Source organism: Lygodium microphyllum, chromosome 11 (assembly GCF_053477565.2).
Source record: "Lygodium microphyllum isolate KBCC chromosome 11, Lygodium_microphyllum_v1.1.10, whole genome shotgun sequence".
NCBI lineage: Eukaryota > Viridiplantae > Streptophyta > Polypodiopsida > Schizaeales > Lygodiaceae > Lygodium > Lygodium microphyllum.
In genome coordinates this window covers 47,500,565-47,523,733 of record NC_141145.1, presented here as the reverse complement: position 1 = coordinate 47,523,733, position 23,169 = coordinate 47,500,565, and the positions used below count along the sequence as shown (strand labels likewise).

Below are 23,169 nucleotides of genomic sequence, written 5' to 3'. Positions count from 1 at the left end.
TTCTTGCATTTGTTACATTTCATTTTCTTGGGATACTTCTTCCAACAGTTGTTTACAAGATGTCATTTTTTCTTACAGAAGGAACATCTAGTGAGAGCTATATGTACCAATACTTGATCATGGGAAGTTGAAGATGCCTGACTGTTGCTGCTTTCTTTGTGGTTCCTCTTTTCTTCATCCAAACAGGATTGAATGGTACTTGCCAATGTAGGATCTGAAATGTTGGTGAGAGTGGTTACAAGAGTAGGAAACACTTGTTTTATAGCTTTTAGGAGAATAGCAATAGCATCTTCTTCATGTATTAGAGCTTGTACGGAGGCAAGATGTGCCATAAGTCCCTTCATGTGAGAGATGAATTTTCCCAAATCTTCTCCTGATTTATATCAAGCTCTTACTAGTGGCTCCATAGAGCTTTTCAAGCTCATCCCATTTTTCTTTAGCAGTGTTTAGTTGATCAACATGATGAATCAGGGACTCATCTACGTGTAGCATTATGATTGCTTGGGCATGTTGGTCATCCTCTATATCAACTAGATTTGCAGAGTTTACAACTCTAGTGCCTTGAATGAGAGGCCAATACTCTCTCTCCATCATTTTTTACTTTATAAGTACCTTCCATGGGTGAAAATCTTTGCTATCAAACTTTCGAATTTGAGGATGGACATTAGTATATGTTGTGGCCATTGGGAAGGTCTTACCACTTGTTAGGACAAGGGCAGTATCTAGTCCCTTATAAATTTTCCACTGAATGCGGAAGCAAATCAAACAATTGAAATCAATGTTGCAAAGAGGAGAAAGGCTGAAAATCATACAGATGTAATATTTCAAGGTATGACTGTGGTGGTCCTTTCTTGTGTGTAATCTTCTTCCGAGGTTTAATAGTCTTTTTAGGTTTTAATGAAGTAAACCTAGACTGGACTTCAGGCTCCTCCTTGTGGTATGGCTTAGTGGATGAAGCTTGTGTTGGACAAGGTTGGTCTATGATGTCAATGCTTGTTGTTGATGATTCCGAGGAGAGTACAATGACACTCAATCTTTTTGATTTCATTAACCAATGTGCTTGAAACAAAGCCACTCAAGATATGCAATACACTTCTAGTTTATGATGGTCTATGTGTTTATAATTGTACACATAGCCTTACAATTTTAAGCAAAGCACTTACTAGTAGTAGAGATAGAGGTTGTGGTTGAGGCTAAGGTGATGGTCATGGTCAAAGTTATGGTGCACAAAAAAATCGAGGAGGATGGTCCCAAGGAAGGGGAAGCCAAAGAGGGCAAGTTGCATGTTTTAACTGATTGTAGACTTTTGGTGAGTAGAGAATATAACATTATGGTGAGAAAGGCCATATTTCTAATAATGTTTTTAAAATAAAGTCTAGAACTAGAAATGGAAAGAAGTAGCAAGGTAATTCTACTTCCACTAGCAAAATAATGATGACAAAAGTGAGTAGCTCTCTGTCATGCAATATTTTGTAAATATTAGGAAAGTTGATGGTTCATCTAAGAATGATATATGGTGTGTAGACTTAGATGCATCTATCCACATGACTTCTTATGGAGAGTGGTTTAGAGAGATGCATAATCCAAAGTCTCCAAGTTAGAGAGATGAAATCTAGGGTCTCTAGGTTATGTGGAGACAAAGGAAAATATAACCCATTCCATTACTCACATTGAAAACATTTTCTTAAATATCTAGGATATCAGTACTACTTAGCTAATGTGTTGCATGTACTAAAGATAACTAAGAATCTAGTTCCTATTGATTAGATTGTGAAATATGGAATGCAAATTTGATTCATATCTTATGGTTATTACATAGAGGACCTTGAAATGGTTGCAAATTTATTATAAAGGTAAGCATGTTAGTAGATTGTTTACTCTTAATATACATCTCCCCGATATGGATGTTCTTTGTTTGCACACAGTTTGGGTATTGTGGTTAGCATTGAAATTTAGCATAAGCAAATTGATCATGTAAATGTGCAGCATTTGAAAATTGTGCAACCAAAACATATTGTGATTGATTACCAAAGTTTAGAGTTAATTGGATGTATAAAGTATATATAGCATGTCAATTCGAAAAGCAAGCAAGGTATGCATTTCCACATGAAAAGCATATATGTAAGAAGGCACTTAAGTTAATACATTCTGATGTGTGGGATCGTTACAACTATGAGTGTTTGTAAGTATTAGGTCTCCTTCATTGATGATTACATTTTAATGTGTTGGGTGCTACAAAAAATACAACTATGAATGTGTGTAAGTATTAGGTCTCCTTCATTTATGATTATATTAAAAAAGTATAGGTTTATTTTATATGTGAGAAGAGTGAGGTGTTTGGGCAAGTAACTTGCTTGGTTTATGTTTTATATTTTGTAAGGTGCTCTTCTTCAAGAAAACTTCTTGGACTATATAATAGTTTTCAACCAAAATCTTTGAATATTGTTCATGTCATGCATAATTTGAAAGATAGACATTCAATATTAGAAGTGGTTAAAAACACATACAATTTGGGAAGACTAATATGATTCATAATGTAAACTAGCGTTCCACACGCACTTTGCGTGCATAGAACGCTAGGCCACTATGCGACAGCTTCGCTGCCTCGAAGCGATAAGCGCTCAACAATCCATTTCTCATCTTTCTCTCTCCTCTTTTTTTTCTCTCTCTCCCCCAAATTCCCTATGTCTAATTTTCTCTCTCTCTCTCTCTCTCTCTTCATTCTCTTTTAAATTTTTTCTTTTCTCTTTCTCTCTTTCTCTCTCTCCTTTTCTTCTCTTTGCGCTTTTCTTCTCTTTCTCTCTCTCTCTCTCTCTTTCTCTCTCTCTCTCTTCATTCTCTTTTAAATTTTTTCTTTTCTCTCTCTCTCTCTCTTTCTCTCTCTCTCTCTCCTTTTCTTCTCTTTGCGCTTTTCTTCTCTTTCTCTCTCTCTCTTTTCCTTCTCTCTTTTTCCTCTATTTTTTATTCTCTCTCTCTTTTTAAAGTTTATCTTTTCTCTCTCTATAATTCTCTCTACATGTTCTCTCTTTCTTCTTCTTCTTTTCTCTCTCTCATTTTCTTCTCTCTGTCTCTGTCTCCCCTCTCTCCTCTCTTTTCATTTTTTCTTTCTTTCTCTCTCTCTCTCTCTCTCCTTATTTTAATTAAAAAGAAAGTTTCTCTTTTTTTCTTTTCTTTTTCTATTCTCTTTCTTTTAAATTTTATCTTTCCTTTCTCTATAATTCTCTCTCTATGTTTAAATTCTTTCTCTATAATTCTTCTTATTTTCTCTCTCTCATTTTCTTCTCTCTGTCTCTCTCCCCCCCTTTCTCTTCTCTTTTTCTTTTTTCTTCTCTTCTCTCTCTCTCTCTCTTAAATTGTATATTTCCTCTCTCTATAATTCTATTTCTTTCTTTTAAATTTTATCTTTCCTCTCTCTATAATTCTCTCAATGTGTTCAAATTCTTTCTCTTTTTCTTCTTATTTTCTCTCTCTCATTTTCTTCTCTCTGTCTCTCTCTCCCTCTCTCCTCTCTTTTCTTTTTTTATTTTCCTCTCTCCCTCTCTCTCTCTCTCTCCTTATTTTAATTAAACAAAACGTTTACATTAAAGAGTTTAATCTGAGAGAGAGAGAGAGAGAACCTAGGCCCTACACATGAGAGAGAGGGGGAGGGGGAGAAAAAAAATGTTTAATTTAAAAAAGACTATTCTCTTTTCTCTTTCTCCCCCTTCTCTCTTTGTCTTCTTCTCTTTATCATTCTTCTTCTTCTTCTTCTTCTCTCTCTCTCTCTCTCTCTCTCTCTCTCTCTCTCTCTATGTCCTTATCAAAGTGTGTGAAAAACTATGTTCGAAAAACGTTAAATTAAAAAAGCTTTTAAAATATTTAATTAAATAAAAATTTAATCTAATTGAGAGAACGAGAGATAAATTTTTGATTTAAAAAGAAGTTTGATTTAATTAAAGGAGAGAGAGAGAGAGAAAGAGAGAGAGAACCTAGGCCCTACACATGAGAGAGAGAGGGGGGAGGGGGGAATAATTTAATTAAAAAGGGGATGTAGAAAAGAAAGAGAGAGATTATAAGTGAGAGAGAGAGGAAGGGGTTTTAATTTTAAAAAGGGATGTGAGGGGGAGGGAAAGGTTTTAATGAAAAAAGGAAAGGGGAAGAGAAAACGTTTACATTAAAGAGTTTAATCTAAGAGAGAGAGAGAAAGAGACAGAGAGAAAACCTAGGCCCTACGCATGAGAGAGAGAAGGGGGAGGGGGAGAAGAAAAATATTTAATTTAAAAAAGACTATTCTATTTTCTCTTTCTCCCCCTTCTCTCTCCGTCTTCTTCTCTTTATCACTCTTCTTCTTCTTCTTTTTCTTCTTATTCTTATTCTTCTTCTCTCTCTCTCTCTCTTTTATTCTATCTCCTTCTCAAAGTGTGTGAAAAACTATGTTCGAAAAACTTTAAATTAAAAAAAGCTTTTAAAATATTTAATTAAATAAAAGTTTAATCTAATATTGAGAGAGAGAGAGAGAGAAACTTTTGATTTAAAAAGAAGTTTGATTTAATTAAAGGAGAGAGAGAGAGAGAGAGAGAGAACCTAGGCCCTACACATGAGAGAGAGAGAGGGGGAGGGGGGAAGAATTTAATTAAAAAGGGGATGGGAAAAAGAAAGAGAGAGATTATAAGTGAGAGAGAGAGGAAGGGGTTTTAATTTAAAAAAGGGAGGTGAGGGGGAGGGGAATGTTTTAATGAAAAAAGGGAAGGGGAAGAGAAAATGAGATATTGCACGTGAGAAAAAGAGGAGGGGAGAGGGTTTTGATTGAAAAAGAGAGGTTTGGAAAAGGGGATAAGTTCGAGAAACCCTCTGGAGGTTCGGGGCTTTACAAACCTATAGTTAAAATAATATAATAGTAAGCTAGTGATAGGAACTACAAACATTAAGCTACAATGTACATTAGTATTGTAGCCAAAGCATGTACTAGTTATCTTTCAGCAACAATTAGAGAATGTACATATGAAATGCCATTATCTAAACCTAATTCCACGTGTCTCAACTAAGTTCTATAGAAGGGCAAAACCCCCTTGGAAAGGTGATGCAATCTTCAAAAACCAATCTAGATTCATGCAATGGGTTATTACAAAGGCTTTTTCTTTTTTTTTAAAGAAAGGCTTGAAGTTTGAAAAATGCATCGGAGGTGTAGCCCGAAGTTCTCAATTGCTCGTTTCGTAAAATGTGTACTTGAGAGTTCCGTTATATTAAGAGGTACAAAATATGTACAAATTACAATATCTATGCACGTGATCCGATTTCAACTTTCCCACTGCCCCAGGGCCCAGCGCAGCGCCGCTGCACGTTGCTAGACTCTGGAGTCTGAGGTACATACGACTCTCAATGGTTAACAGATCTAAGCCAATTTCAAAAGGTCTATTGACCCGCTTTATAAAAGGAAGAAGACGAGAGGCTCCAGGAGATAAGCTACAGCCTGAGACTCCAGAAGCTGAGGCGACAACTCACAAGAGAGGAGTAGACTGTAGCCCTCCAGGAAGAGGGGGAGGGGGAGAGAAGGGTGCAATGGAGTCGTCATGCAGAGTGCGTGTGGTGAGCGAATGCCTGGTGAAGCCAGCGTCTCCTTCCCCTCAGAGCACCCTCTTCCTCTCCGCCATAGACCTCATGTGCAGGCCCTTCCCCTACAATCGCCGCATTCTCTTCTACAAAATGGTCGACGAGGGGGAGTATGCAGCGATGGTAAGGAGGCTCAAGGAGAGCTTAGCGCGCGTATTGGCGGACTTCTACCCTCTTGCAGGCAGGCTCTGCACGCCCATCAAGACCAGGACCAGAGGGCAAGAAGAGGAAGGAGAAGGAGAAGAAGGTGAAAGTGGTGGGAGGCCGTATGTGGCCTGCAATGACATGGGCGCTGAGTTTGTGGAAGCGGAGATAGTCTCCGTCAATGAAGAAGAAGAAGAAGAAGAAGGAGGAGGAGAAGATAATGCAAATGCTCATCATCAAGACTTGTTCGAGGAGATGGCACAAGGAGGCTTCCAAATAACACCCTTGTTCAGGGAGCTCACTCGATGGGCATCTTACTCCATGCAAGACCATGAAGGAACTGCACCTCTCCTGTCCATTCAGGTAAATTGCTTTCCATTAGTACATTTCTTTATGTTTTTTTGGTTTTTTGTGGTTTGAGGGGGAGGGAAGGAGAGAGAGAGAGACCTTGAGCACTTTGGGATGGGTCTTGACTAGGTTCTACAATCCTCTACCAACCCAATGGCATCCATCTGGCAACAAGAAGGGATTCACCTATAGATCCAATTGTGAGGGTCCCACTTCCTCCTGTTGTCCAGTACCCCCTGCTTAACTGAATCTTGCATGTGACCAAGGTATCCTCCATATGTATATATATATATATATATATATATATATATATATATATATATATAGAGAGAGAGAGAGAGAGAGAGAATCTCAAGATGCCTTAAACCTATGGACTTGAAAAATTTGGAGACTCCTTCACTAATCATTCTAGCTGTAGAAAAATAGTTACATGAATACACACTCAAGGCAGTTGCATTAAACTTACTTTTGAAAGCCACCAATCAGAAAGCTCTTGCTTTATCCCTAAGAGAAAAGGGGCTCACTTTTAGCATAGAGAGAGAGGGACTTGGCCTTCTAGCTTCAATTTGAAGGCCACAGTTTCACAAACATTATTTAAGTCCTAACACAAATGTCTTAAAGTGTAGAATGCACCCTACATTGTGAAGGCCAATACTCACAAATACCTTACTTTATTCCTAACATACATGCATTAAAGTGTAGAATGTACCCTAGATTGTGTATCTTATCTCTTTAGAGATATTCAAAGGACATATAACTACTTTTCTAAACTTGCTCACATTCACTTGAAGCATACTATATTTGTAGCCCTTTCTTAGAAGAGTGAAATCCCCTTTTAATATATTGTTTACCTTACCTTGCATTGCATATATGAAAACATAAAGTACTTGCAATGTTGCTTGATTAAGTAATATGATAACATGCTTAATTTCTATGTTGAATAGGTTAGTTTACTATATCACATGCCTTCTTAGACCAACATGCATGTGCACATATACTCTACAAATCATAACTTAAGGGTAATGGTTTATAAAATGAAGATACATAATGTTTGTGAATTCAGATTATACATTATAAATATTTGTCTTATGTTACTTGTGTCCCCCCGAGGCTCCCCTTAGACATTTGCGTTAGGAATAAAGTAAGGCATTTGTTACTTGGACCAACATGTGTATATCCTCTCAACCAATCCGTTCTATTACTTAGACCAACATGTGTATATCCTCTTAACCAATCTGTTCTATTACTTAGACCAACATGTGTATGGAATAGTGTTAGACTTATGTTACTTAGACCAATATGTGTCTATCCTCCAAATCGACCTCTTTTGTTATTACATTGATTTGGTGTAGTTAATGACATGTTCTATAATAAAGAACAGTAAGTAACACATAAAGCTTATCCTTGCAAAATCTTTACCTAATTCTTTTAACATATCCTTTGAAAGCAAAATGGATCATAAAGATTGCCTGCATGAGAGACTAATGTTAGCGATCATGTGTTTGGCACACTCATCTCCTACTATGAGCCTCCAAGGACATTAAGAGCTTTGGCACTCATTCTATCATATGTTTTGATGGAGGAGGGAATTCTTTTCGAAGCATGCATTTCTTTTTTAGGTAGTTTTAGGTGTGTTTACATTGATTACAGTTTATTTTCAGCCTTGCATTTCTTTCTTAGTGTGAATGAAGGATGTATTCCCCCTTGTTTTTTATGGCAATTAGCTCATAATGTAGGTGATTATATTTTCTACATTATTTTATACAATTAACCAAATTGTTGGCACTCCACGTAACAAGTGGCTAGTTTATTTGTTGATGAGCTATTAATAGCCATCGTCTAGTTTGCCTATCATTATGATTATTGGATGTATAGGGACTCTTCTCCATCTTTCAATGTTGCCTTTCAATGACACCTTAGGCTACATGTAGGGATTGGTTAGTTCTCTTTGTGTTTATCTTTCATTCAACTCATTGTAGATTGTTTTTCTTTAATTCTCTTCTTTCATCATAGTCTCTCTCTTCCCTTCTCTCTCTATGCTCATTTTTTCTCTTTCATTGTGCTTTTTCACATGGTATTAGAGCCAAAGTGAGGATTGGGAGGTTCTACAAAAAAAATTCATGTGTAGATAGGTCTTGAAGAGTTATTGATTACCACTAGTTTAATGCTTTTGATGACCTTGATGTAGAGACCATTTAGTCTTCCATTGATAGATGATCGCATTAGTCAAGAAGTTGCAAAAAGAGACATGAAGATGGATACTCAAAGCCTCGTTTTGGCTCTAATAGATCAAGAAGATTGGAGCTCCCTTCTCCTCCTACTTCTCTATATCTTTCTCATTGGGCATGTAGTTGTATGTCCTCGTATATAGTGATGATGGCTCCTCCTATTTAAGTGTTTGTACTTTCTTTTTCTTCCCAAAGAAAATTAACTTAATGGGATGAACTACTCGTATTATTCCTGCAAAGTGGAGTGTATCCTTGACACCTTTTACTTTTGGGGGTTTGTTACTATCCCAATCCATCATCTAGTGGAGCATCCATGCATTGGTTCTACAATGGGACCAAGCAATCCTTTGGGATCAACTTAAATTTAGAGTGTGATATTTTCTCTTTATGAGTCTACAAGATTTTGTCATTGTGCATGTGTGCAAACTTCAAGTCATAATAGAGACATAGATAGAGCTATATTCTCTACAGTATGATTAGAAGATCTTTGCCCATGGTATCACCAAAGAGGAGAAATTATGGATGCTTTATGTTGATGATTCCCCTTCTATGCAAGATCACATTAAGGACATGGAGGACACGTGAGATGAGCTTTTATCCCTTTTTGGGATGATTTCATCAGTGCATATGGTAATGATTCTCATTACTTAGTTTATGATGTCTTATACACTATCTTGCTTACTTGCAAGGTTTGGGATACTCTTCTATGGGAGGAGCTAGCTATGTTTGCTTAGGAACACGAACATTGATTAAGGATATTAATGTTAGCAGGTATAGCCTTCCTAAGCTTTTATTGTAGGTTCGGGAGGGGAAATTAAGAAGGACAAAAGGTCAAGAATAAGAAGAAGAACCATGTTCAACATTCAAGGTATTTCTTGGGCTTTAAAACATAGATTCAAGAAAGCCTAAATTGCTTTGCGGGTTCAATCTATGAATTTTTCCAAAATAAAACACAATCTTTTTCTATTCAAGATGTGAATGACTCCTTTAAATGGCACCCTTCCATATGTTTTTTTTTTGGCAAACATTGTGTTTAAAAAATCCCTTATTTTTAGACCCATGTGATATGCTTGCAACAAGGGAACTCATCTTGAGAAGGCTTCAGAGAGGCCTTGGCTTATTGACTACAGTGCTTTGAGTCACATGACTCTTGGAGGAGATTTGTTACAAGATCTCTGTCCATTAAAGGGTGTAGTCATTATTTGTGACTTTTTTGGTGCCTATTAGTGGGGTTGGTAGTTTAACATTATTGCGTGACCATCCATCAAACTCTACTTTAAAAGTTCTACATGTTCCAAACTTGGGATATCCGCTCCTTTTTGTTCATGGCCTTATTAGACTTGGTACCTAGGTGCTCTTCATTGAGCATGGCATCTTTGTTGATGAGGATTCCTACTGAGGAGTTATTTTAGCAATGAATTGATAGGATATAGGAATTACAAGCTCCATTTCCCTTTCATTGCATAGGGTCCTTTGAGGTAATCATCCATAGCTATACCTATTCTCAATTATGAACCATCTATCCCAAGGTTACATCCCATCTCCCACCATCTCCTCTAGCAGTTCCCTCCTAGCCTCTATTCCTTTTAGATAGAGATAATATTAGTGATGTGGTTGTGGATACCTTGGTCCCTTGTGTTTCAAAGTTAGGAGTCTCTTCATTGATGGAATTCATTAGCTTTGGAACTTCTTCGACCACCCTTGGATCCATTCCATCTTCTTTGTCCTTAAACCACATTTAGGATTTGAGAGGAGATGTTAGCAATCATGTGTGTCTTGCACAATCATCTCCTATGTATAAAGCTTAGTTTGAGTCAGATAGGGACATTAGGAACTTTAACACCCAAATTGTCATATGTTTTGATGGAGGAGACATCTCTTTCTAGAGCATGCATTTCTTTTCCAGTTAGTTTTAGTTCTATTCACATTGGATGAGGTTTATTTTTAGCCTTGCATTTCTATTTTAGTGATTGGATGGCTTATTCACACCTATTTTTAATGGCAATTAGTTCATACTATAGATGTATATATTTTCTCCATTATTTTATGGAATGGGCTAGATTTTTGACACTCCTATATAATAGTCAACCGGTTTATTTGAAGATTGGCTATTTATAGCCATCACTCAGTTGTTGATGATTATCTCGAGGAAGTTACTATATGTATATCCTCTACATCATGTGCATTCAAGGCCTATTTATAAATATCCTTATCTATGAATTTTTCTTGAATAAAACACAACCCTTTTCTATTCAATCTATAAATAATCCCTTTATATTACACCCTTTTGTATGTAAAAAATGTATAAAAATAGTATTTTAAAAATACCTTATTTTGAACCCACATGATGCACACGTATATTCATGAATACCTTACCCGAGATGATTATCATTCTTGCGAGATTAAGCACACTTCAATGTATAGGGACTCCACTCTCATTATTTATGCTATTCTTTGGTTTTTGTTCCTTTGATGGTTTTTCTCCTAATCTACTTCTCTTGCATTGACATGCCAGAGAACTACCTTCACTCTTCTAATGGTGACAAGGAATAGTAAGATATTATTTTCAAGTCTCCTTATGAGGGATATTTTGGGTGGAATGTGACCTCTTAGATTAATGATTAATTGACTAGCATGGGGTGGTAATAGAGTGACTTTAATGAAAACAAATGGTTGATCTACAATGTGGTCATTCTTGCTCGGTTATATATTAATGGTATTTGCATCACTCATATATATGTGTGTGAAGTCATGTTAAACTTCCTTTACACATTCTTTCTCATCAAGTTTTTCTAATCTACTTCACATATGTGTAGAGATCATTGCCAACCTTGGATCATCACCATCACTTGCATAGTGGTTTTTAATCTAACTTTAGAATCTTAAACGCTAATGATACATGATTGAGAAGGGGTAAAGAACAAATAATCTTCATGTATCAACACCTTTTTAAATACTACATCATGATCAAATCTTATGTCTAAATCTTGTAATAACTTGTTTTTGAACATATTGCACAAATTTTGAACTATACAAGCAAAACTTGGTCCTTATAAGGATGCATGAGGTTGGGGAAGATATTTCATGCAATTATTTTATAGGGAGCATTTACAAAAAAGTGAGAATGTCATTTGCAAAAAGTCTTGAATCTTATTTGAGTGATTAAAAGACAACAATGAGAAAGTAAGCTAGACCTTTACAACTAGTTGGCTTAGGCCTCAAGGTAAGTAGATTGTTGAATTAATGAGCTATACACTATGCATGCACCACATATGCTAGTGTCTTCATTTCATTATTATTTGGAGAACATTAAAGAACGTACTTTATATTTTCTTGTGCTTGCAAATTTTCAAGATGGATATAATTTTTAACCACCCCTATAGGGAAAGTAAAGCTCCTATACAAACCACTACTTCTATTACATGATGAAACATGTGACAAAAGGTGGTTATAACAATGCGCTTGTGTTTCTTCAATAGTTGTTTCAATCAAAGTGTTGAGAATGAGATTCCTCTACTTTTTTAGTTCATGAAAAACTTGTAGTGATATACACACCTTAGAAACTAATAGTATAACTTATATTAGCATAACAATTTGCATAGACCTCTGATGTTTATTATCAAGTGGTTTTTCTTATATTATGAATAAACTAGTTGAAAAAGGTGAAACACACTTTGAAAATATGAATTGTGGCTTACATCTTGAATTAAACATAGGAAAATACGAATAGTGGCTTCCATCTTGAGTTAAAATGAATAGTGGCTTACATCTTGTATTAAAGATAGGAGAATGTTTTGGCTTTTTGGATTCTTAAATTGTGAGGCTCAACATGGTTATATTAGAATGAAAGAAAGTATTTAATTTCAACTTTCTAATGCTATTTTATATTTTGGTTTTTATTAGATTACACGGTTTAAATATGGTGGAATTGCATTAGGAGTGTCACATAGTCATGTCCTTGCAGACGGCTACTCTTTGTGGCACTTTATGACCTCATGGGTAGAATATGCTAGGGGTGAATGCCTTTCGCTACCACCAACGCACACACGGACACTTATGAAGATCCAAGAACCTTCAAAAGAGAAAGCATTTTGGGATATCGAATACATAAATGATGATCTACATTGCCTCTTACCTAATGACTCTAAGGTACAAAAAGTTTTTGATTTCAAGAAGGAAATGTTACAATCTTTAAAAGACAAGGTGGATGGTAAGTTTAGCTCCTATGAAGTACTATGTGCACACATTTGGAAATGCACAAGCAAGGCTCAAGCTCATGCACCAAACACAAAATTGGGATTTATCAATGCAGTCAATATGAGGGCAAGGATGGAGCCACCCTTGACTGCAAGCTATTTTGGAAATTGTTTGACATGGGGCATGGCCACTGCAACAGCAAGGGAGCTTGAACAGGAGAACCTTTCTATCACTACAATGCGCATAAAAGTTGCACTAGACACTTGCACCCACTCAACTATATTTGGTATGCTTCATTGCTTAGAACTCTATGGTCCTGATATAATATATAAGACATGCCTACTAAATTCAGCTCGCATGCGTGTGTCAAGCTCACCTAAATTTCCAACTTTTCGTGTTGACTTTGGATGGGGGAAACCACTTGCCACTAGATCTGTAGAAGTTGAGGAAAATGGTAAAGTCGTACTTTATCCTGGTCCTGATGGCCTAGGTTCTGCAACTATATGTATAGCACTATCTCAAGATGCTATGGGAAGACTTGAGTATGATCCCAATTTTTTGCAAAGTTTATGATTTTACATAAGTTTGCAGTATATTTCAAGTTCTCCCAATATGATCACACCATTGCATACTATGTCCATTTTCCAATCTTGGGATTCAACCTCATCTTAGAGGTAGTAATAAAGCATTACATTTTTTGTGTTTATATTTTATTTTTCATCAATAAATGTTCTACTCACATAAGTAGAATTACTTGTTGCTAGCCTCCTCAAATACGTAAAGCAGTTTAAGTTTTCAGCTTCTTCCATTAGTGATTTTTTAAATTTACTTAGGAAAACGTACCAAGGATTTTTTAAAGTATAACATTAGAATAAGCTAATCAATGTAAAGTGGGTGTGATAGGAGTCATACAATCCATGTGGACATTGTATATATGGCTAGTTGATTAAGTGTGAACGGAAGTTAGTAGGATGTGTGCACTATAGATTAGAAAACTAAATGGATCAACAACTGGGGATCTTTTTCCTGTGTCACATATTGAATATGTCTTGGAGTGTATTGTAAGTAAGGAGGCTAGTATATTCTTTTCCAATTCCTCTTGTTATAATTAAGTAACTAGTATCATAGACCTTCCAAGCTAGAATAATATAATTTTTTGTGCTCAATGAGGCGTTTTTTACTTATTATCCCAATTGGGCCAATCATCCTTTCAAATATTTATGAACGGAGTATGTAAATGATAAAGTAGATGCTTTTTCCAAAAATCATTTTAGATTGTTTTAGTGACCACTTCTTGCGGAAGAGACATAAAAATGTCTACAAAAGGTATTATGAAGTATTGAGAGTCAAATTTTTGTGAATCCTCTCACACATTAGTTTTGGATTAAGTATGGTACTATTTTAAGCCATGTTGTATCAAAGGCTAGAGGACACATTCATATTACTTTAGGTGGAAACTTGATTACTAATAATCTTGATAGGGCATCCAAAAGTGTGAAATGACTAGCTCCTAGAGAAATCAAGTAGTGCTTCTTACGTCATGTTTTTTAGTAGCCTCTGCCCATTTAGTCATGTAGTCCATGGCTACAATAATGTATCAAGCATGTGAGCATTGAGCAACTGGATTGATAGGTCCCATGAAGTCTATGACCCACTTCTCAAACGGTTGGTAGGAAATCACCAATGGGAGTTCCATTTTATCCTTTTTGATGGCACCTTTGTCCATTGGTGCCCATCATAGTGCTTGATAAATTAGATGGCATCTTTAAATAGTGTGGTTACCATAACTATGATTGAAGAACTTTTCTAGCTATGCCGGCTATGCCAAAGTGTCCTCTAGTAATGCCACCATGTGCCTCATGTAACACACCCTCAATCTCATGTTCATAGTTGCATCCCCTAAGAAGACCATCCTGCCTTAGATGATAACATTAACTAGCAACTGTCAATTAGTATAGTCAAGTCTTAATTCATAGTGTGTGAGTCGTGCTTTCCCAATTGGTTGTTATTGTAAACCCTTTTCAAGGATATGGACTATCTCATCTACCCATTGAGGCATCAAGTCTACCTTCAAGAGTTGAGCTTCTTGATGAATGTGGAAGAACATGTGAGCAACTGGGAGTTGGTAATAAACTCCTATGGCCTTTTTACTATTGGTCACTAGTGACAAGTGATCCACAATAAAGTGCTATTTTCCCTTATATACAAAAATAAAAAAGTTGAAATCTAGTTACAATAGAATTCAATGAGTGATGCATTCATAGTAGCATAGGGTTTGCTTACAAGATAAAGCAACACTTGATGGTCCACAAAGAAAGTGAAAGGTGTAGTAAGAAGATAATGGTGAAATTTCTTCACACTATTAACCATTGCTAAGCCTTCGTGTTCCATGGTTGAATAATTCATTTCAATCTTAGTGAGTTGCTAACTAGCAAAAGTCACCAAAAAATCCATGTTATGTTCATCGGATGACCACAATACTACTTCAATCGCAATCTTGGAAGCATCGATGTGCACATGGAATGTAATTTTCTAGTCTGAGGCTCTTGAAATGGGGCAGTCATTGGAGCTTGTTTTAATGCTTCATAGTAGGCTTGGCATTCCTCGAGTCCATGCTCAGGTGACTAGTAGCTTATAAAGCGATTGAGCATTTATTGCATACTTGACCATAAAGCGACAATAGTATCCAATATGGGCATGGAAATAATGTACCCCCTTTAGATTGGTGGATAGAGAGAGATTCATAGTAACCTTGATCTTGGTTGTGTCTATGGCAATTCCACTTTTTGATACAACATGACCTAAGATCTCAAGAAAATCACTCATGAATATATGTGTGTATCACAGGGATTCAAAATAAGGATTTTTATGATAACACTTTTATATGTTTTTACCATACAAAAGGGTGTCATATAAAATGAAATATTATTTACAAATTGAATAGAAAAGGGTTGTATTTTATTTAGGAAAAATTCACAAATAAGGGTATTTGTAAGTAGGCCTTGAACACACATGATATAGAGGATTTATGTATAATGGACCCCCTGTTTTTAAGATGATACATTGCTTTACTAAAAATTGGCATTTTAAAGGATTAAGCATAAGCTATACTACTGATATCTCTCGAAGATAAGTTGAAGTTTCTCAATGTAGTCCTCCCAAGTAGAATGGAGCATAGGTCATCTATGAATACCTCAAGCCACTTCCTGAGCATGTCCTTGAAGATAGTGTATATGAGTCTTTGGAAAGTTGTAGATGTGGGTGTGTTAGTTAGTCCAAACAACATATACCTATGCAAAGACTCTCCATTTAGTGGTAAAAGTAGTTTTTGGTCTATCATTTGGGTGGGCTTGTACTTGATTATACCCAAAAAATCCATCTAAGAAGCTATAGGATTCCTTCCCTACCACTCGCTCAATCATATGATCTATATAGTGTAGAGGATAATGTTCTCTCAAGGTTGTAGCATTCAATTCCTTATAACTAACACATATTCAGATTTCACCATTCGTAAATACCACAAAAAAATTCTTTGATAGAAGATCTACAAGGTTATCATCTATATGGATCATGACAAGCTCAATATGATTATCCTGTAACACTTCCCTAATGAAGTAACATTTCATCTCAATGTGCTTTGTCTTTGTACAAAAGATGGGATTTTGAATGAATGGCACTTTGACTATCTCAACATAATGTAGATACCTCTCTTTCAATGCCTAAGTCTTAGCAATCGCAGCATACTTGGCCTCAAAGGTACATAAAGACATATATGGTTGCATCAAGACCCAAGAGACTATACCACAAGTGTGAGTCAAGATAAAATATTTAATACAACTCCTAGAGTCTACACTCCCTCTAAGATTGACATCTTTATATACAAAAACAAATGCATTCTTCTTTCTAAAGAATATGCACATAGCTCTAGTGCCATTTAAGTATCAAGGTTTGCCATATACTTGCTAACCACACATTGCATAGGAAATGTTGATACGTGTAGTAACCATGGTGTATATCAAGGTATAACCATAGATACATAAGAAAGCTTAATCATTTCAGCCTTCTACACATTTGACTTAGTGCTTTTCTCTTGGATAAGTTTCCAATATGGAGGCAATTGAACATTGATTGCCTTCCCCCTCTCTATGTTGAAACGCTCCAATACCTTGCCAATCCATTTCTTTTGAGACAAATAAAGTAACTTGGTATTTCTATCTCGCATAATGCACATGCCAAGAATGTGATAACATTTCCCAAGTCCTTCATGTTAATGGTTTCATGCAACTCTTTCTAGTGTATCCACACTCATTATGACTAACTTCTTGATAATCAAGATGTCATACACATAGAGAATCCATTATAAGGTTGCCATCCATAGCCTTCCTAATGTATAGGTAATTATTAGTCTCACTTCTCTCGTATCCTTGAGATCACTAAAGGCATTGAACTTATGATAACATTTCCTAGAAGTTTGTTTCAAATCATATAAGTGTAAAAATTACACGGCGCAACGAACAAAATCTGAGAAAGAGAGAGAGATAGAGAGTACACAATAGATAAGAGGAGAATTAGAAAATTTCTTTAACTCCAAACAACTGATAGAAAGATGGCTTTGTCTACCCGTGCACTTCCACAGTTAGATGGCGATCTAGACAGAAGATAGGTGAAGGGCTGAAGGCTAGCTAGAACATCTCTGACTGGGTGAAAGATAGATGATCGATGGCTGTGAAGGGGTTAAGCTTTTATAGCCTATGAAGGCGGTTAGGTCAGCATGACTGACCTACCATATGAGCCTCCACTAGTCGGCCAGGGAATATTCCCTATATCGTCAGGCCGGGGGCGCTGCCCCCAGACCCTTGCTAGGGGGGCCGTTGGTCCCCCTGGGACCCCCGTAGCTAGGGGCCGCTTCCGCGGCCCTTGGATCCCAAAATAGGGGCCTTTTAACTCCCTTCCCCTGCAACTCGATGCAATATGCCTCAAGTTGCTACCAGCTTAACTACTCAGTCCAGCCCAAAGATTAGACCCACAATGGTCACCTTTTTGCCATCTGATCACATAGACCTCACCTAATATACAAGTCATGACTCAACCAATGTCTGGGCTCACATTTGGCTTCTCCTCATAATGGGGGCCTAACAACTTTGAGCACCATGGATCATTGGTGTCACCTTATGAGGTGGGGCATTGAGCATATCTAACACCTCCCCTCAATGTCCACCCATAGGTGAACTATCTCCTCGGCCCAATGCTGAGTCTCTGAAGATGAACTTGAAGCAAATCCTTCATAAGTGCTTTGGTGAAGATATCTGCTCCATTCTCCTCTGTTGGACAATAGACCAGTTCCACTATCCCATCCTCCATCAAATCACACACATAGTGATACTAGATCTCTATATGTTTGGTGTGTGCATGAAACACTAGATTTTTGGCAATGGCGATGCAACTCTGATTGCCACATCTCATTACAGTTGGTTCTTCATCCTGCACTCCCATGTGCCATAGGATCCTTCTCAATCATACTGCTTCACATGTAGCAAAACAAGCTGCCTTGTACTCTACTTCGGTAGAAGACAATGCCACTGTTGGCTGCTTCTTACTAATCCAAGAAAAAATTCATGAACCCAAAGAGAAACAATAACCAGAAACTGACTTCTTGGAATCACTGTCTCTTGCCCAATCTGAGTCACAATTCCTCACAAGAGAAGTTTCCGGAACTGTATGTGATACCATAGTCAAGAGTTTTCTTCAAGTATCTGAGCACCCGCATCCTTGCCTTCCAATGACTCTCATGAGCTTTGTTTGAGAACTTGCTCAAAACACCAACAACAAAACTAATATCTGGTTTGGTATTACACAAGTAGATCAGACGGCTAACCATCCTCTTGTACCTCCCAATGTCTGCCAGTGCTGACGTATCCTCAACGAATAACTTTGCATTTACCTCCATAGGTGTAGCTATCTCCTTGCACTCAGTCATGCCAAATATCTCAAGATCTCCCATGCATACTTCTTCTGAGAGATGAAGATCTTTCCTGGCTCTTGCCAGACTTCAATTCCCAAACAATAGTGCAGCAAGCCTAAGTCTGTCATTTCAAACTTAGAACTCAAAGCCTTTTGATTTTGGTTGATCATATCTTCATAGTCACCTATAATAAGAAGGTCACCCACATATAGGACAATCACTACAGACTTTTCACCATCCCTGTAAACATACAAGTTAGCATCTGAGGCATATCTTTTGAAGTTTAAGCTTTAAAAAAACTTATATGTCCACTGGTACCATGCTTTGGGGGCTTGTTTTAGCCCATACAATGCCTTCTTCAACTTACACACTTTGCTCTCAGAATGGGGGGATCTCAAACCCTGGTGACTGAGCCACGTACACCTTCTCCTTGAGGTCACCATTTAAGAATGCTAACTTAACATCCATTTGGTAAACTGGCCACTTCTTGTGGGTGGCCACTGTAAGTAATGTGCGAATAGTGGTCATTCTGGCAGTTGGAACAAATGACTCTTGAAAGTCAAACCCTTCAACCTGTGAAAATCCTTGTGCAACCAGTCCAGTTTTGTACTTTTCTAAGGTACCATCAGCCTTGTACTTTACCTTCCAGAGCCACTTGGTGCCAATAACCTTCTGCTTTGCTAGCCGATCCACTAGCTCCCAAGTGTTATTCTTCATTATGTTGTCATACTCGACTTGCATAGCTGCCTTCCATGCTAGATCTGCAAGTGCTTCTTCTAAGTCAGTTGGCTCCTTTACTTCTCTCATAATCTCAGCCATCAAGGCCATATTGACTATGTGAGCAGAAGCCCTCCTTTGCTCCTCTATTCTCTGAGACCTCCTTGGTCCGTCTGCCTTCTCCTCAACAGATGTGGGCATAGGATTATTGTGGTCATAGAGCTGCTTCACCCAACGCAGCAATGGCTTTTCTAGTGGGGTGATGTCATGTTGGTGAAATTTTTCCTCATCATTTGAAGATGATGCTTCCTCCTCCTTAAGGATAGGGACATCTCTCGGGACAGGTTCATAGTGGACTACTTCTTCACTTGATGATAAAGTGAAAGAACTTGCCTTCTTCTCCTCCACTGTATGTAGTTGCTCCTTGAATACCATATCATGGCTTGCGATGATCTTCTTTGCCTCTTGGTCATATAATTTGTAAGCCTTTTGCTCATCACTATAACCCAAGAAGATACATTTTTTGCTTTTTGTTGTAACTTGTTTCTCTTCTCATCTGGAATATGTGCATAACATTCACATCCAAAAATTCTGAAGTGTGAGACAGATGATTTCTTACCAGTGTAAGCCTCATGAGGTGTTTTTTCCTTGAGAGCCTTTGTGTAGCTCTGATTTAAAATGTAGACTACAGTATTAATAGCTTCTGCCCAAAAATGGTTAGGCAATCCCTTGCCCTTTAGCATGCATCTTGCTATCTCCACAATGGTGCAATTCTTGTGTTCCACAACATTGTTCTGCTGAGGTTTCTACTGAGGTGTGTGAGGCGTCATCAATTAACGCTTGATCCCTTTGCTCTTGCAAAAGTCTTCAAACTCCTTTGAGTTGAACTCACCACCACCATCTGTTCTGAATTTCTTCACACTTTTCCCTATTTCATTCTCAACAAGTGTTAGCCATTCTTTAAACTTACCAAAAGCTTGAGCCTTATCATGAAGGAAGTGCACCCACATCTTCCTACTGTAGTCATTGACAATTAACATAAAATAAGAAGATCCCCCCAAGGCCCGTGTAGGCATCTTTCTGCACAAGTTAGTATGCGCCAACTCTAGAGAAGCCTGTGATCTATTCTTGCTTTCTTGTGGAAATGCCTTTCTTTGTTGCTTTCCCATCATACAGGCTTCACATGGTTCCTTCAATTCAGTCATTGTAGGTACGTAAGCAACCATACCTTGCTTGTGCATCTCCTTCAACACTGCAAATCCAATGTGTCCAAACCTTTAATGCCAAAGCTTACTTGTGCCCGCTCCAACAATGTGTCCAAACCTTTAATGCCAAAGCTTACTTGTGCCCGCTCCAACAGTGGTGGTAAGAGCAATTAGCTCACATAGGTTGTTCCTTCTTTCTCCTTTTACCAACAACTTTGCCATCACTGTCAAGAATTTCTGCACGTGTCTTCTTGAACCTCACTTCATGACCAAGATCAGCTGATAACAGATTTTTCCTAATTTCAGGAACATACAACACATTTGAAAGCTTTTTGACATCACCATTTGCAGCAACAAATGAAATAGTACATGTGCCCACAGTAGGACATTTTGCATCATTTTCAACCGTCATAGTGATGGATTCTTGCAGATACTGCCTAGAACTGTATAGACCTTTCTTGTTGGTCATGTGATGGGAGGCCCCACTATCCAACACCCATGAGTCAGTGGCAGATTCTTCTTGCGCTAAGGAGCACACCTCCTCAATGGTCACCATGAATAACTACAACTCTGCTTCAATCATATTGGTTGTCTCTTTCCCTTTACTTTTAGGGTACCATTCTTTTCATCTGCCTTCTTGACACAACAATCTGCGATTGCATGTCCTTTCTTCTTGCAGTAGAAGCACTCTCCTTGAAACTTCTTCTTACTGCCCTTCTTCTTTTTGTCACCATCATTTCCTTTCTGTCACCATCATTTTTGGTGGAGGAACCGCCTTTGCCTTTTGCATTGGCAGAGAATGCAGCATCTCCATTGTTGCTTCCTTCTCGAGCTTTTAGTCTCAACTCCTCCTCCAGCAATAATGCACAAAACTCCTCAAAACTCAAAGCTTGAGGTCTCACATGAGTATTAAGGGCAGTTACTAGTCCATCAAACTTTTGTGGACAAATCCAAAGACACCTCTGAGCTAGCTCCTCACTAGTCTTTTGTATCCCAATGCCAGCCATCTGGTCACACAGATTCTTAATCCGAGTGATGAATGCTTCACCTGTCTCTCCTTCAGCAAACTTCTCCGCTGCTAGTTGATTCTCCAAGTTTTGAATCCTTGTTTGGTTTCACGTTTCATACTGACTCCTCAGTACATTCCAAGCTTCTGATGCTTTGGTTGTATGCTTAATCAAAGTCAGAACATTATCATAACAGCTTGTAACTAAGGCACACAATGTATCTGTATTCCTTCATTTCCAAGCTCGTAGAAGATCTGCATTTCGAAGGAATCAGCACACTAGGATTTGATGGGTCGGGGGTAGGCTATGGTTCTACATCAGTCCCCAGCAGAGTCTCCAAAAGCTTATAAGAATCAAGGATAGTTGTAATTTTGAACTTCCACAAGGTATAGTTTATACCATCTAGCTTTCCTTCACTGAAGGTTGGTGGACGAATCCTCAATGTTTGAATAGCTGGTACAACAATACCACCTCCTACACCGCTTCCTGATGCACCAGAACCGCTTTCAAAAGACGACATTGTTCCTATTTGCTGTTGAAGCCTTTGCCTCTTACGCACTCTTCAATCCCTAGAATCCCCTGGGCTCTGGTACCATGTAAAAATTACACGTAGATTCTTAATTCGAGTGATGAATGCTTCAGTTGTCTCTCCTTCAGGAAACTTCTCCACTGCTAGTTGATTCTCGAAGTTTTGAATCCTTGTTTGGTTTCATGTTTCATACTGACTCCTCAGTACATTCCAAGCTTCTGATGCTTTGGTTGTATGTTGAATCAAAGTCAAAACACTGACAGAACAGCTTGTAACTAAGGCACACAATGCATCAGTATTCCTTCATTTCCAAGCTCGTAGAAGATCTGCATTCGGAGGAATCATCACACTAGGATTTGATGGGTCGGGGGTAGGCTGTGGTTCTACATCAGTCCCTAGCACAGTCTCCAAAAGCTCATAACAATCAAGGATAGTTGTAATTTTGAACTTCCACAAGGTATAGTTTATACCATCTAGCTTTCCTTCGCTGAAGGTTGGTGGATGAATCCTCAATGTTTGAATAGCTGGTACAACAACACCACCTCCTACACCGCTTCCTGATGCACCAGAACCGCTTTCAGAAGACGACATTGTTCCTATTTGCTATTGAAGCCTTTGCCTCTTGTGCACTCTTCAATCCCTAGAGCCCCCTGGGCTCTGGTACCATGTAAAAATTACACAGCGCAGCGAACAGAATTTGAGAAAGAGATAGAGATAGAGAGTACATAACATATAAGAGGAGAATTAGAAAATTTCTTCACAACTGATATAGAGATGGCTCTGTCCACCCATGTGCTTCCATAGTGAAGCTTAGATGGCGATCTAGATAGAAGATAGGTGAAGAGTTGAAGGCTAGCTGGAACAACTCTGACTGGGTGAAAGATAAATGATCGATGGCTGTGAAGAGGTTTAGCTTTTATAGCCCGTGAAGGCAGTTAGGTCGGCATGACCAACCTACCATATGAGCCTCCACTAGTTGGCTAGGGAATATTCCCTTTATCATCAGGCCGGGGGCACTGCCCCCGGACCCTCACCAGGGGGGCCGCTAGTCCCCCTTGGGACCCCCCAGCCAGGGGCCACTTCTGCAGCGACGTGAAAATAGGGGCCTCGTTTAACTCCCTTACCTTGCAACTCGATGCAATGTGCCTCGAGTTGCTACTAGCTTAACTACTCAGTCCAACCCAAACCACAATGGTCACCTTTTTGCCATCCGATCACATAGATCTCATCTGATATACAAGTC

General features: G+C 38.1%; 1 protein-coding gene across 1 annotated transcript; it reads left to right on the top strand.

Annotated features, from left to right (window-relative positions):
• Positions 1 to 5,408: 5,408 nt before the first annotated feature.
• LOC148028788 (hydroxycinnamoyltransferase-like) lies at positions 5,409 to 13,197 on the top strand. The gene is made up of 2 exons (XM_087687579.1): positions 5,409 to 6,096; positions 12,213 to 13,197. The coding sequence occupies exons 1-2, from the start codon at positions 5,539 to 5,541 to the stop codon at positions 13,077 to 13,079; spliced, it is 1,425 nt and encodes a 474-aa protein (XP_087543705.1). The 5' UTR covers positions 5,409 to 5,538; the 3' UTR covers positions 13,080 to 13,197.
• The last annotated feature ends 9,972 nt before the right edge of the window (positions 13,198 to 23,169 follow it).